Consider the following 13202-nt stretch of genomic DNA (forward strand, 5'->3'; position numbering starts at 1 on the left):
AAATTAAGGGTGGCACGCACCTTTTCTCAGTGATGAGGGCAGACAATTCTCCAGCCCCGTCCTGCAAAAGTGTAATTTGTTCTTTAAATGTTAACACACATATTTGTGTGATTTGAAATTTTCTTAAGAGTCAGAATTTTAAATTTCTCTGCTTTAAGCCATGCGAAGCACCAGTCCTGTGATGATGCTTTTCCTGACAGTGCACAGCTCTTGTCTTGAGAAGGAGCCTTCATTGGGGGGTTACAGGAGCAGAGAAATCTAAAACATGAATTTCAAATGTGGCGCTCTGTGCCATTTTTCAAAAGAGTTCTAATTTTTTTTCTCTGCTCTGTCTCCCCCTTTTGTAGGTGACTTTTTCACAGACTGCTACGGCTATCATGATTTTGGGTCTTCCTAGAGCATCTAAAAGTATTGCACACAAAATCAACTTTTTACTCCAATTTTCTCGAACTCCAAAACCCAAAGTGTCCGTGCTGTGCCCCTGTGCTTCACTGGGTTTCTCAACCGTGGCTTGTCACCGCAGCTTGTCTGAAACTCTTAGCCTGCAGAATTTAAGACAATGGCAGTTTTTATCGTGATTTGCCTTTGAACTTGGTCATATTGAAGTTCACAATAAGTGGAAAACAATTTTCAGAGAATGCATTTTTGTGCAGAATTGCACAGAATTCTAGAGCCAGCGTTGGTCAGCATCAAGGCAAAAGCCCACCTTTGCTTTTTATGGAAAGCATTACTTTATTTAAGAGACAGATAATGATGCATTTTAATCTACCTTTGTCTTAATTTACAGCAGGTTTTGTATGAATTTTTAACCTTTTAACAAATTCCCACATCTGGTTGATGCCTTTGACAGTAATGAAAACGATTTTATCACATCTGAATCCAGAGCAACTGGCTTTTTCTTCTTCTTCTTCTTTTTTTTTTTTTAATAAGCTTGTAAAACATTGGGAACATTGGGAATTGTACATTGTGCTTAGTTAACCTCTCCCGCCTTTTGTAAATGCTCTGGTGGGTTCTTGTTTGGGGATGTGGTATTTTGTGGCTGGTTTAGTTAGAGGTGAACTCTCAAAGGTATCAAAACTGTGCTTCCATTATTAGTGCAGGAAACAGACAGGCTTTAAGGGAGAGAGAACGTGAAATTTTGCAAGTCCTAATCATAGCTGCAAATGCATGGGATTCTAGAGTTTGTTTGTTTTAATGGGGCTTTAACATAATTAAGTAGAAAGACTTAATATGTAGCCCAATTTTCCAGCAAGGAGCCAGCCTCACGGGGCCTGTGCTGCTGGGTATGCGCCATGATGGATTCCAGAAGGCCTGGAATCTTCTGCCCTCTCACCTTAACGGTGCAGGCTGGAGTTTCTGACTTCTCCCTGTGCTCAGAGGCACATAGAGGCAATAGGGTTCTTTACTGAGACCCCCATTTCCCGTGGCAGTCCCTTTTGGAAAGAGCACGGTTGGGCTCGGGTCAGCAGTCCTTTGTGGCAAAGGCTGCCTTTGTGTTGACTTGCAAGATTTTGCGTTTCTTCAGGCAAAAAGTGGTCAAAACGGTTACTATATAATTTGTTCCCAGAGGTTTGAAACATTCAGTGAAACTTTTTAAAACTTTGCATGATGTATTTTTTTTTAGCAAGTTATTGTTTGAGAATAATGTCTTTTTATACCAGGAAATAGTTATCCTGAAATGACGTTGAAAACTTCTCCTTCCCTTTATTTTTTTTTTAATCAATACATGTTAAAGTAACAAGTCCTCGGTACTTGGCGTCTTCATTCATTCCTGTGCTTTGAGGAGGGGCGCTGAGGTGCTCAGTGCAGGCCGTGGGGCTGCTGAGGCGGCAGGGTTCGGGGGGGGGGTTCTGAAGAGGACCTCCTGTCCTCCAGCCTCCTTGCCAGGCCCTCGCATGTGTGCTCTCTCGCATTGTGGACCGTGTCCTTCTCCTTGGTGTTTTGGCTTTGTGATGGGGGTGGGTGGAGGGGTGGAGGAGGCCACCTGAAGAAAATAAACTGATGTCACAGATCAGTTTTATCCAAATTATTGTTCCAACAACCCAAGACTTAGCAGTGTGGGGTGCACATCCCCAGCGGGTGGGAGGCCTGTGATGACTCCCAAATTAACTCTACCCAAAAGGCGGGGGAACCCGTGGTGCTAAATATGGGAAGGAAGGATAGGCCATGTGGGAGTGTCCCCTCCCCCCTCACACACAGGCCCACCTACCTGCCCTGGGAGCCAGGAGCTCCACTGCCACCCCGTGAGCGCCGGGGATTGCTCTGCTGGGCTTGAGAGCCACCCACACAGCCTGGCCTCCCCTTCCTCCCACCTGACCTTAGCGCACCTATCCTCCATCGGCCCACCTGAGTGTCTGGGGGGCAGGGTGTGGACATACCTGTCTTGTGGGATGGGATCTACGTGTAGGACCAGAGGAGGGTCTTACTGTGACATTCTCAGCCTCAGGGTCTGAGAATGTGGCGGCCTCCCTGCACGCTTATCAATCCACGCTCGGTCCGCCTGCCCCTGGCAGCTGTGCTGGGAACAAAGAGGGGCCCTCTGGGGGGCCATCTGAGGCTGTAACTGGAGGCCTGGCCTGGATGTTAGGATCCCAACTTTTTACCCAACCTCCTTTGCCCCATGAGAATCACTCCTTAAGTCCTGCGTTTGCACGAGTCACACCTGGGCGACGCCCCAGGTCATTTGACTAACTCTCCGTTTACCCTTCCAAGATCCATGTCGGACCAGTTGTTCATCCAGGAATGACACCAGTTTTGGGGGCCTTGTTAAAAGAGCATCTCTTGGGGTCCCCCAGGCCTATGACTGCAGAGCCTCTTCCCAGCACAGCAGGGGGGAGGTGGGGGTGGCCGACTGCTTCTCTGGGGCTTTGCTTTCCCTGTCACCGTTGGGGACATCTGGGTAACAGTCAGCTAGTCATGAATGTCATCTCGCGCTCGGAGCTCATCTCATTGTAATGTTGACATCCGCTGCAAAAGCTGCTGTTGGCGCGCTGTCCTGCCGCTGCTTGGCAAAGATCCATTGTTGTCATCAGCTGATGGGTGAGTGGCGCTGAAGGCTGGACCAGTCCAAACCAGGCTGCTTTAAGGACCGGAGCCACTGCTCCTGGCTCTACTGCCTCTGTCCCTCTGCCCTGGCCCAGGCCGCAGGCTTGTGGGTCAGCCTTCAGGACCCACAGCTGCGACCTTCCCTGTCTTTTCCCTCCCCTGTCTCCCCCATCCTCCGCCTGACCCGCTGCCTTCCTGTTTAGGTCAGTTCTACAGCAACGGAGGGCATTCTGGGAATGCCGGTGGTGGCGGCGGCGGGGGCGGTGGTGGCTCCTCCGGCTACGGCTCCTACTACCAAGGCGACAACTACAACTCACCAGTGCCCCCGAAACACGCTGGAAAGAAGCAGCCACACGGGGGCCAGCAGAAGCCCTCCTACGGCTCTGGCTACCAGTCCCACCAAGGCCAGCAGCAGTCCTACAACCAGGGCCAGTACAGCAACTATGGCCCCCCGCAGGGCAAGCAGAAGGGCTATAATCACGGACAAGGCAACTACTCCTCCTACTCAAACTCCTACAGCTCCCCCGGGGGCGGGGGCGGATCAGACTACAGCTACGAGAGCAAATTCAGTGAGTTGGCTTCCAGGGCCCTGAGGCCTGGCCGGGGTCCAGGCCAGCGGCGCATCCCGTGGAGTGGCGGAAGCTCGGCCTTGCCCTGACCTCTTGCTGAGGGACTGGAAGGAAGCCGGGCGGGCTTTAGGAAAATCCTGGAGGCAGAGTTCCCCTGGCCCAGGTCCTTGCCGTTCCCTTCCTGTCACTTTCTCCAAAGGCGGGTCGAGCGGAGACCTCTGTGCCAAGGAAGCCTGTGGGTTGAGGCTGGGGCACAAGGGTGGGGTCCGTGAGTCTGGGCCAGCTGCTGTGAGGTGACCTCCAGGGATGGGCTCTGGAGGCAGTGTTGCATCCAGCCCCCAAAGAGCCCGAGTCACTTTTCTGCTCCGCCTCTCTCTCCATCTCATGCACACACGCGGCAGGCTGCAGCTGAGCTGGTGGCCGAGCTAGGAAAATGTAGGCGTGCGCTTGTTCTCTGTGATGGGACGCTGGCCTGCAGGTGGGCCAGAGGCTTTAAAAGAAACTGTGCTCTCTGTGTGTGGGCCAGGGGATGCTGGGTGCCTGGTGACAGCTTGGGGAGGAGGAGAGGAAAAGCTGCGGTGTGGTTCCTGAATTGCTGGGAAGCTTGGGTTGGAGGAGTAGATGGGAAGGCAGGATGCAGCTGGGCCTCCGAGCTTGGTGAGCAGGCTGCCCCAGGGCATGGTGCCCTTGCAGGGCTGCAGCCGGCTCCTGGCAATTCTCTGTCGAACGGATGTGTGCCAGATTTAAGCAGACAGGACAGGGAGATATGCAAAGGCCTGTGGTCTCAACCTGGGGCCTGCCACTTCCAGGGCCATAGCATGAGGATCCTGGACCACCCCAGCTGTGTCTTTGCCAAGGCCCCTTAACCACGCTATCTTTTCTCCCCCAGACTACAGTGGTAGTGGAGGCCGGAGCGGCGGGAACAGCTACGGCTCAGGCGGGTCGTCCTACAACCCAGGGTCACACGGGGGCTACGGCGGCGGTTCTGGGGGCGGCTCCTCATACCAAGGCAAACAAGGTGGGCCTGGATCGGCAGGTGGCACAGTACGGGGGAGGGGGGTGTCCGGTGGTGACGAGGGGCATCGCCTGGTGTGGGCAGGCGGGTAGTGTAGGCAGGGCTGCAGTGGCTCCTGCCATCTGGCTTTCATGTGGGAAGAGGACAGGAAGAGGGAGACACGGGCACACAGGCTCAGGCATACCCTCCAGCTTCTCGGCTTTTCAGAGAAGCCAGATGTCCAGATGTTGCCCTGGTCTTAAATTGTTGGCACCTGTCTTGGAAAAATGCTGACAACACTGAGACCCAGACAGCCTGCTGTGTGGCCTCTGGTTCGGGGGCTTCAAGCTCAGCCTTGTGCTGGGGCGGCCCCCAGATACAGCCCCCGCTGCCACTGTCTGTACTGGACAGATCCCTGCCACTTAAAAACCAGGGTCCGGTGGTTCTGCCTCACAGGGTGTTGGTGACCACCAGCCCCGATGACCCAGGAAAGGCACTGAGCGAGAGGCTGTGCCCGTATTGCTCTGCTGCTGTGGTCTCACCAGTGGACACGATGTGGACACATCACAGCTCGGGTGCTGGCCATGGTCCTGAGCTCTGATCACAGGGTGGGCCCTGTGCCCCTCACCTCTAACCCACCCCTCTCTTCCCTAGGAGGCTACTCGTCACAATCAAACTACAACTCCCCGGGGTCCGGCCAGAATTACAGCGGCCCTCCCAGCTCCTACCAGTCCTCACAGGGAGGCTACGGCAGAAACGCAGACCACAGCATGAACTACCAGTATAGATAAAGCCCCCCGGGGGGTGAAGATTTGTACCTTCTGCACTTACCCCTTGTAAGGTTCAGTTTTATGCATCACAGTTAACATGTCAGCTGGCCCCTCCAGGCCCCCTCCGCCCCAACCTGTCCACGTTGCTGTGTTGTGCGGTGCAGCTGGTCACTCCCGTGGCCCGTCCTGTGACCCATATTTAGCTGTGTTTGGGACTTCATGTCTTCAATGGTTTGTTAGTTGCCATCACAACTTTGTCCAAGTAGAGTTTTTTGAGTTCTTGCAGTTACGTATTCCTCTGTCTATTTACAATTGGTGTTAGTGTTAACTCAGTTTGTCTTTAAATAGCTACAGAAGGGATACATCATCTGTTAATGCTTTTGTGAAGTGAGTTAAACGAGCTTTCTGTATTTTAATGCTTTAGTGTTTCAGTTTTATAAGTGAAGATTTTATTTTAAAAACCAGTGGGAAAGAGTGGGGTTTTTTTGTATGTCTGGATCATTCAGGCAGTACATCTGAATTAAGCTGAATGTAGAAAAATAAAGAAAAACAAAACTCTGCCTGTCGTAGGCCTGGGTGTCTGACCCACCAGCAGTGTGATGGGCAGGTTCCTCCACTGTTCCAGCACCTGATGCAGGGTGGGGGGTGGCAGGACAGTCCCCTGTCACCAAGGGTCCAGCTCCAGGCCTGTAGATGCCTTTACTCCAAGGTTGGCTAAGGCCAGCAAGCCGGTTACGTGGGACCTCGTATTCTTGGTGTCCCAGGGGCTCCTGGTGGTGTGCAGAGTGGCTTACAAGCGGCCCATGCTGCTGTTCGGGGATTTGCTCACGCTGTTCTGCATGCTTGCTTTTCTGCTCCGTGAATTTTGGTGTCTTTTTAAGTGCAGTTTCACGTCACCATGGAGTAAAGTGTTCTAGGTTTGGTACGTGTAACCTGACTTGAAAAAGGCCGATTGAATTTGGCTAAAGCACCCCAAGCAGAATCTGGGAAACCCAGTCACAGAACCTTCTGTGTTGCGATGGTGTGGTGTTATGTCTCCAGCAGCACAGCCTTCCTCCCTGGTGCCGCCCCCGCCCAGACAGAGTGCCCAGTTGGTTGGGGTTCTTTGTCGCGGCCCAGCCCCGTTCTAGGAGGTTTCCCTGGAGTGGTGCTTCTCAGTCCCAGGCAGTTTTGTATTGTTTAGGGGACACTGGGGGACTAGGTATGGGCAGAGGCCAAGGATGCTGTTGACTGTTTCTCGTGCTCAAGTGTCAGCCACGTGGAGGTGGAGGAACCTGCCCTGAGAGCAGCGCTTTGCAGCTCTGGCCCTGCCCCGGGGGGGAGGGGGCACGGGGGGCGCCCCTGACGGCCTTTGCCCGGGCTTCACCTCTGTCTCGGAAGAGCCTCTTGGGTGAGGCCTGGGACTGCACCTCTGCAGGGACCCTTCTCCTCTTGGCGTCTCTCTACCATCTCTCTGACCAGGCACCGTTTGAATTCTGAACCCCGGGAAGTCCCTTGGCCTCCTTTGCTTGGTTAACCATAGCCTTTGGAAGATCAAACTGTTCTTGACTCAGAACTCTTCAGCTGAGGGAGAAAATCCAGTGTGCCTTCAAAGGTTGGAGCTTTGCTTTGGAGAGGTGAAAGAAAGGTGTTCTGCACTAGATAAAAAACAGTTTTTTTTAATTTTGCCTTTTGCCGGAGCAGAGGAGGAGCCAAGTGGTCCAACTCGGGGAGAGGGAGGGGTGGTGTGATGCCCACCTGAGAAGCGGTCCACAGTGTGAGCATTGAGGTCGGCCTGCTGTGCGCTGGGATCCCTTGAGTGTATGTGCGTGCTAGTGGAGACAAGACAGACCTGAGTGCTGGCTCCCAATGTGACACGTCCATGACCCATCGTCTCTCCTAGACACTTCCAGGGGGCTGGGACAAAGAACCCCTTGAGATAATTAGGACCTTGTGTTAAAATGAGAAGACACGGGCTGTGGATGGATTCTGTGCCACTCAGAAGCCCACGGGGAAGAAGGCCCCGCCCCGCCAGCCAAATTTCAAGCTGTGGGCCTGCGGTCTCAGCACAGGTCTCTGTGCCACCAGTTCCCAAAGCAGTGACCACCACCACGTTGAAGTTTCTAAATGCAGGCCCTTCACAAGGGCAGGAATCTTGAAGAAGACTGTGGAAGAAACTCCTAGGCCATCCTGAGGGGGAGGCCTCAGGGAGCTGTGACTTGGTGCCACATTCCAATTCTTGTGAAAAAGGGCAGATCCCTGGATGGCTTCTCTCAGATGGACGCCTGTCTCCGCCCCTGGGCCTGGCCTGAGCGCTCCCAAAGCCAGGGCAAGTTGTATTGAGCTGAGAGACCTTCATTGCCAAGAACAGAGCAATATCAGAAATGTAGGCTCTTTCCTTGTTTCTTCCAGCTTCTGGTGACTTCGGGCATTCCTTGGCTCCTGAAAGCATCACTCCAGGCTCCACCTCCCTCACAGGACCTCCCCGTGACCCTCTGTGTCTCAGATCTTCTCTTTTCTTACAAGGTCACCGGTTTCTGGATTTCAGCTCCACCCTAGTCCAGGGTGAGCCCATCCTGAGATCCTTCACATTCACGTGTATCAGCAGTTAGGACTTGGATGTACGTTTTGGGGGGAACACTATTCAACCCACTAAAGGGTTGGGTGAAGGCTATATCCCATGCTGCTGGCACAGCCCTGGGAGGTTGTTGACCACTGCCAGGATCACGTGGTCAGCATGGTGGGGATCTGTCCCAAGGCAGCAGCTCACGGGCACACATCCCTTGGCACCCTAACTGCTTGGGGACTTCGTTGGTGCCAGTGGCACTGTGATGCAGCTGGCCAGCAACAGTATCGCAGCCCGCAGGACCTGCCATCCCAGGAAGCTGGGTTTGGGAAGAGGTGGCCGACACCGTGAGCATGGAGAAGACCTGGTGCTGGCGTGTCACTCATTCAGAGCTCACCGCGGCCTTTCCAGGCGTGTTGCTCTCCAAGCGCAGGAAGCCAGCCTGGAGGAGGTTCTCACTGAGATGCTTCTCCAGGTCTTCCTCAGCCAGGGACACAGTGGGCAATGGAGAGATGCCTCAGCCCACATGATGCCAGAGGAGTGTGTCCTGCGTCTTTCAGTCACCAGCGGAGATGACCAGGAGCACCAGCGGGAAGAGCCGGTGGCCCACATGCCTACTCAGCAGGTTGATCAGGGCCGGGTACTTCTGTGGGGTATAGACCGTGAGGGTCAGTGACCCAGGACTGGACACCACCCCAGAGGGCTCAGGATGCCTTTGGAGGGAGGAAGGGAGAAAGACCTCATGACTGACGGAACAGCTGGACACGTGTGTGTGGTGGGCTGAGATGATGTCAGAGGGACAGCCTGCCGGGGAATGTCAGCTGATCCCATGGGGGAGAGGTGAGATGGTTGAGACCTAGGACCCAAGGGGGCCTCTAAGCAGTAATGGGACACAGATGCAGGATTTCCACCTTCCTGCATTGAGCAGAGTCACCAGGGTCCTGGTTATCCCTGTAGACTGGGGTCCAGTCTGACCTGGAAGTCGACACCCAGGTGCTTCCACTCTGGCAGGGAAACGTACACTGTCCCTCCGACCACTGACCATTCTTGTGTAGTCAGCAAGGCCTGTCCCATGCCGAAGGACTGACCTGGTCCCCCAGGCCTGGCCTTCTGCAGCCGTGCTCCGCCTCAGGATTCAGTCTGCAGGGGTGAGCCCCACACTGTCTGTGCCCTTTGCAAGCCTATCCTGAGACTTCTGGACGCAGTTACGGGCCACACACCAGCAGGCCTTCCTGGCCTGGATGCTCATCCTAACCCATCCAAGAATAAATGGAGACTTAACGTGTTCATTGTTTCATTCACTCCACATGTATTTATTGGGTGTTGCTTCCGTATCAGTCCTGAACAGGGTGCTGGGAATACGAACCTGGGTCCTGCTCTCATGGAGCAGGAGGGCCCTGTTCCAGCTGGTGTAGGGAGTGTCTGGGAAGGCTTTCTGTGTTTCAAGAACGACAGGACAGTTAAATTGGAACCAGAAGGTGTGTCAGGGAGGGTGAGCACAGGTTACGGCATGCAGAGGAACAGCATGCACAGAAGTTCAGCCGTGTTGGGAATGGACTTCAGGGAACTCAAGTCAGGTGGGTGGAGCATTCTGGTTGCAAGATGGGAAGTGTGGCTGGATGTCAGTGGGCGCCAACCACTACAGGGCCTTGACAGCCAGGCAGTGGAGTTCTAACCTTTATCCTGAGGGCAGTGGGGAGCCATGGGAAGATTCTGAGCTTTGGAGAGCCCAGGCTCAGTTGTGCCTCAGAACAGTCTCTCTGGCCGTTGGGCAGAGAATGGGCGTGTGGGAGAGGATAGGTGTATGCAGGCCAGGTGATCAGCAAAGAGACTCGAGTTCTGGAGCATTTGAACTGAGTTTCAGAGTGATTTAGGCCATAGAGTCCATTGGGCTGGGTGAGGAAACTGCTCCCAGACCTAAGAGGGGTAACACCTACATGCCCCAGATAGGCCCATAGAGGGGCACTGCATTGCCTCAAGCCACAAGAAGTAGAGGGCCCCTGCTTGCAGGCACTGTGCTCTGTGGTTGGTATACAAGCAGAAAAGTCTAAAACGCCATGGAAGTCATTTTCCCCGAGGTCGCAAGTCTTGGTCCCACGCCCTACCCAACGTTTCCCAAGAAGCTGACAGCTAAGCTCAGCCTACTTGGCACTGGGCTTTGGGGGGTGAGAATATCATAGAATGATAACCTTCATCCCTGGCGGGATAAAATGGAGAAAACATACTCTCCAGCCTCCCGGGACACCCGCCATCACGGGGCTCCAAGTACTGTATTTCAACGTCAGAGGTATTCGAAACCCCCATCTCCTCTTCCAGAGGTTCTGGATTCCCAGTCCGTGCCCAGAAATCCGACTCCTGCTCTTCTGGGTCCCGAGACCTCAGTACCAGCTTCTTCGGGCCAATCACCTAGTCCTCGGGTTTGGGGCCTTCCCTGGGCGACTGTGGCATTGCCGGAGAAGGGGAGGTTGGGAGATGTAGTTGGAACCCCCTCCAGCCGCGTCTCGAACCTGTGTGCTGGCCTCCACGCGGGGGGCGCGGAAACTGGCCCAGGCCCCTCCTCTGCCAAAACCTTCTTTAGCAATCCACGTCCTATTCGCCCTTAGGTCGGCCGCTGCACACCGCCCGCCCCTTTTATGCCCAATCAACAGACCCCGAATGCTACAGGCGCCGCTCCCACCAGTCCCCGCCTCGAGACGCCACGCCCTTGTGCCGTCAGCACACCTCCAATTGGGCACTCTTGCAGGCTTCGCCCACAGCCGGGCCCCCATAGGTGTCTCCCGCCTGGTGCTCACAGCCAATCGCTTGGGAAAGGACGCTATTCCCAAGGCTCCGCCCCCAGAGCCGCCGCTTCCCTGGTCTCCGGGCAACGTGCGCGGCGCTGTCCAGCGTTCTGAAGACGCGCTCCCAGCGTCTCTCGAATAGTGGCGGCCTTCTGGCGCCCCCAGCCCTCCCTGCTGAGCAGCGCCGAAACCCCTAAAGCAAACGTCAGTGAATATCAGCTGCACCCCACCTCCACACCCCAGTTTATATCTTGGTAATAAAAAGAGCGTGCCCAGAAACCCCCACCCTCCCATCTGGCTCAGGGGAAAGCTGAAGTCCTTGTTGCAAACCAGAGGCCCTGCAGAACCTCACGCTGTGACCCTCTCACCCTCATCTTCCGTTCCTTCCCTCACTCCTTCCAGCCACACTGACCTCCCTGAGGCACTGCAAACAATCCAGACACATTCCACCTCAGGACCTTTGCTCTCACTGTTCCCACTGCCTGAAATGCTCTCTGAGCGTTTCTTCTTTTTTTTTTTTTCAGATTTTATTTTTAAGTAATTACACCCAGCGTGGGGCTCAAACTCACAACCCAGAGATCAAGAGTCACAATCTCCACCAACTGAGCCATCCAGCCGTCCCTCTCTCTGAGATCTTATATGATCTCCTTCAGGTCTTAACTCACATCTCAACTTCTTGGTGATTCTGGTCCTGACCAGCCTACTTAAAATAGTCACCTCCCAGGGGCGACTGGCTGGTTCAGCTGGTAGAGCACACGACTTTTGATGTTGGGGTCGTGAGTTCGAGCCACACATTGGGTGTAGAAATTACTTAAAAAATAATAGTCATTTTCCAACTCTTTCTCCCTTCCCCTGCCCTCTGTGTTCCCCAGCACTCATCACTACCTGAGATATGGTATGTTTTACTTATTTTTCTTGTTTGCTCATCCAGGGCATGGATTTTTGTTCCCTTGTTCACTGCTGCACTGGCAGCAGTGAGAACAGAGCCTGACACAGAGTGGACGCTTTTATGTTTATTACATGTATATTCATGTGCATATTTGAGCACTTAAAGTGCACTAGACCCTGTATACCATCATGATGACCCTCTGCCCCAATTTAAAGATGAAGAAAGTGACACTCAGAGAGTGACATTACCTGACCAAAATCACCTGGCTTCTGAGTGGTATTCCCTGAGTGTCCCCCATTCCTCTGTTTGTAACCTTTTTTTTTTTTTAAAGATTTTATTTATTTATTTGACAGAGAGACAACCAGCGAGAGAGGGAACACAAGCAGGGGGAGTGGGAGAGGAAGAAGCAGGCTCCCAGCGGAGAAGTCTGATGTAGGACTCGATCCCAGAACGCCGGGATCACGCCCTGAGCCGAAGGCAGATGCTTAACCGCTGTGCCACCCAGGCGCCCCTGTTTGTAACCTTTTCACCCCATTCTATGCTGCAATCCCTAATACTGCCTTCTCCTTCAGGAAAAGAAGCTGTATGAGAGGGTGGCTTCACAGAGCTCAGACAGGATTAGATTTCAATTCCTGTTCCTTGATTAGGAGCAGGTGAATGTCTCTGCCTTAGTTTCTTCATTCATAAAATGGAATGATAGTAGTACCCACCTCAGTATCCTGTGAGAAGTGATGACACTGTAGGGCTTCCCAGACAACTAGCACATCCGGGCACCTGCTCCAATAGCGTTGGCTCTTAATCATCATATTATTGTTATTTGAGGGATCTAAACAACAACAACAAAAAACCTAAACACATTTAAAAACATCAGGAGGATGGCTCTCTCCCTCTGCGGTGGCAGCGGATTGTGCACACATGGCCAAGATTAAGGCTCGCAACCTTCCCGGCAAGAAGAAAGAGCTGCTTAAACCGCTGGAAGACCTGATGGTGCAGCCGTCCCAGCTGCGTCACCGAAGTGACAGGTGGTGCGGCTTCCCAGCTCTCCAAGATCTGAATTGTTCGAATCTCCATCGCCTGCGTTCTCACCCTCGTCAACCGCACTCAGAAAGAACCTCAGGAAATTCTACAGGGGTAAGAAGTACAAGCCCTTGGATCTGTGGCCTAAGAAGACGCGTGCCAGGTGCCACTGACTGAAGAAGCACGAGGAAAACCTGAAGACCAAGAATCAGCAGTGGAAGGAGCGGCTGCACCTGGTGCGGGAGTTCACGGTCAAGGCCCGAGGACTCACATCTATAAAACACAAACTGGCAATAACAACAACAACAACAACAACAATAATACTAAATCAGGAGGATGACTAGACTAGTATTATGTGTTGCAAAACACATAGAGGGGCACCTGGCGGGCTCAGTTGGTAAAGCATGTAACTCTTCATGTTGGGGTAGTGAGTTCGAGCCCCACATTGGGGGTAAAGTTTACTTAAGAAAAAGCATATATCTATTATATAAATATAGACATATACATATACATTCAAACCACTAAATTTTATTTATTATTATTATTTTTAAAGATTTTATTTATTTATTTGACAAAGAGAGAGACAGCCAGCG

The 13202-nt window shown here is 53.1% G+C and overlaps 1 protein-coding gene and 1 pseudogene across 6 annotated transcripts in view; both read left to right on the forward strand.

The window, feature by feature from the left end:
• ILF3 (interleukin enhancer binding factor 3) overlaps positions 1–9208 on the forward strand; it is a 30124-nt gene extending 20916 nt beyond the window's left edge. For 2 of the 6 annotated variants that reach the window (XM_034657779.1, XM_034657780.1), the window contains 3 exons: positions 3249–3614; positions 4504–4632; positions 5263–5399. In XM_034657779.1, coding sequence (XP_034513670.1) covers positions 3249–3614; positions 4504–4632; positions 5263–5399 — 632 coding nt within the window. Of the gene's footprint in view, positions 1–347; positions 1750–3248; positions 3615–4503; positions 4633–5262 lie in introns of those variants that run through there. The other 4 variants (XM_034657782.1, XM_034657783.1, XM_034657781.1 and 1 more) reach the window with 3 other exon arrangements.
• A 2989-nt stretch (positions 9209–12197) lies between these two features.
• LOC100474464 lies at positions 12198–13004 on the forward strand (annotated as a pseudogene).
• The last annotated feature ends 198 nt before the right edge of the window (positions 13005–13202 follow it).

Source organism: Ailuropoda melanoleuca, chromosome 4, assembly GCF_002007445.2.
Source record: "Ailuropoda melanoleuca isolate Jingjing chromosome 4, ASM200744v2, whole genome shotgun sequence".
Lineage (NCBI taxonomy): Eukaryota > Metazoa > Chordata > Mammalia > Carnivora > Ursidae > Ailuropoda > Ailuropoda melanoleuca.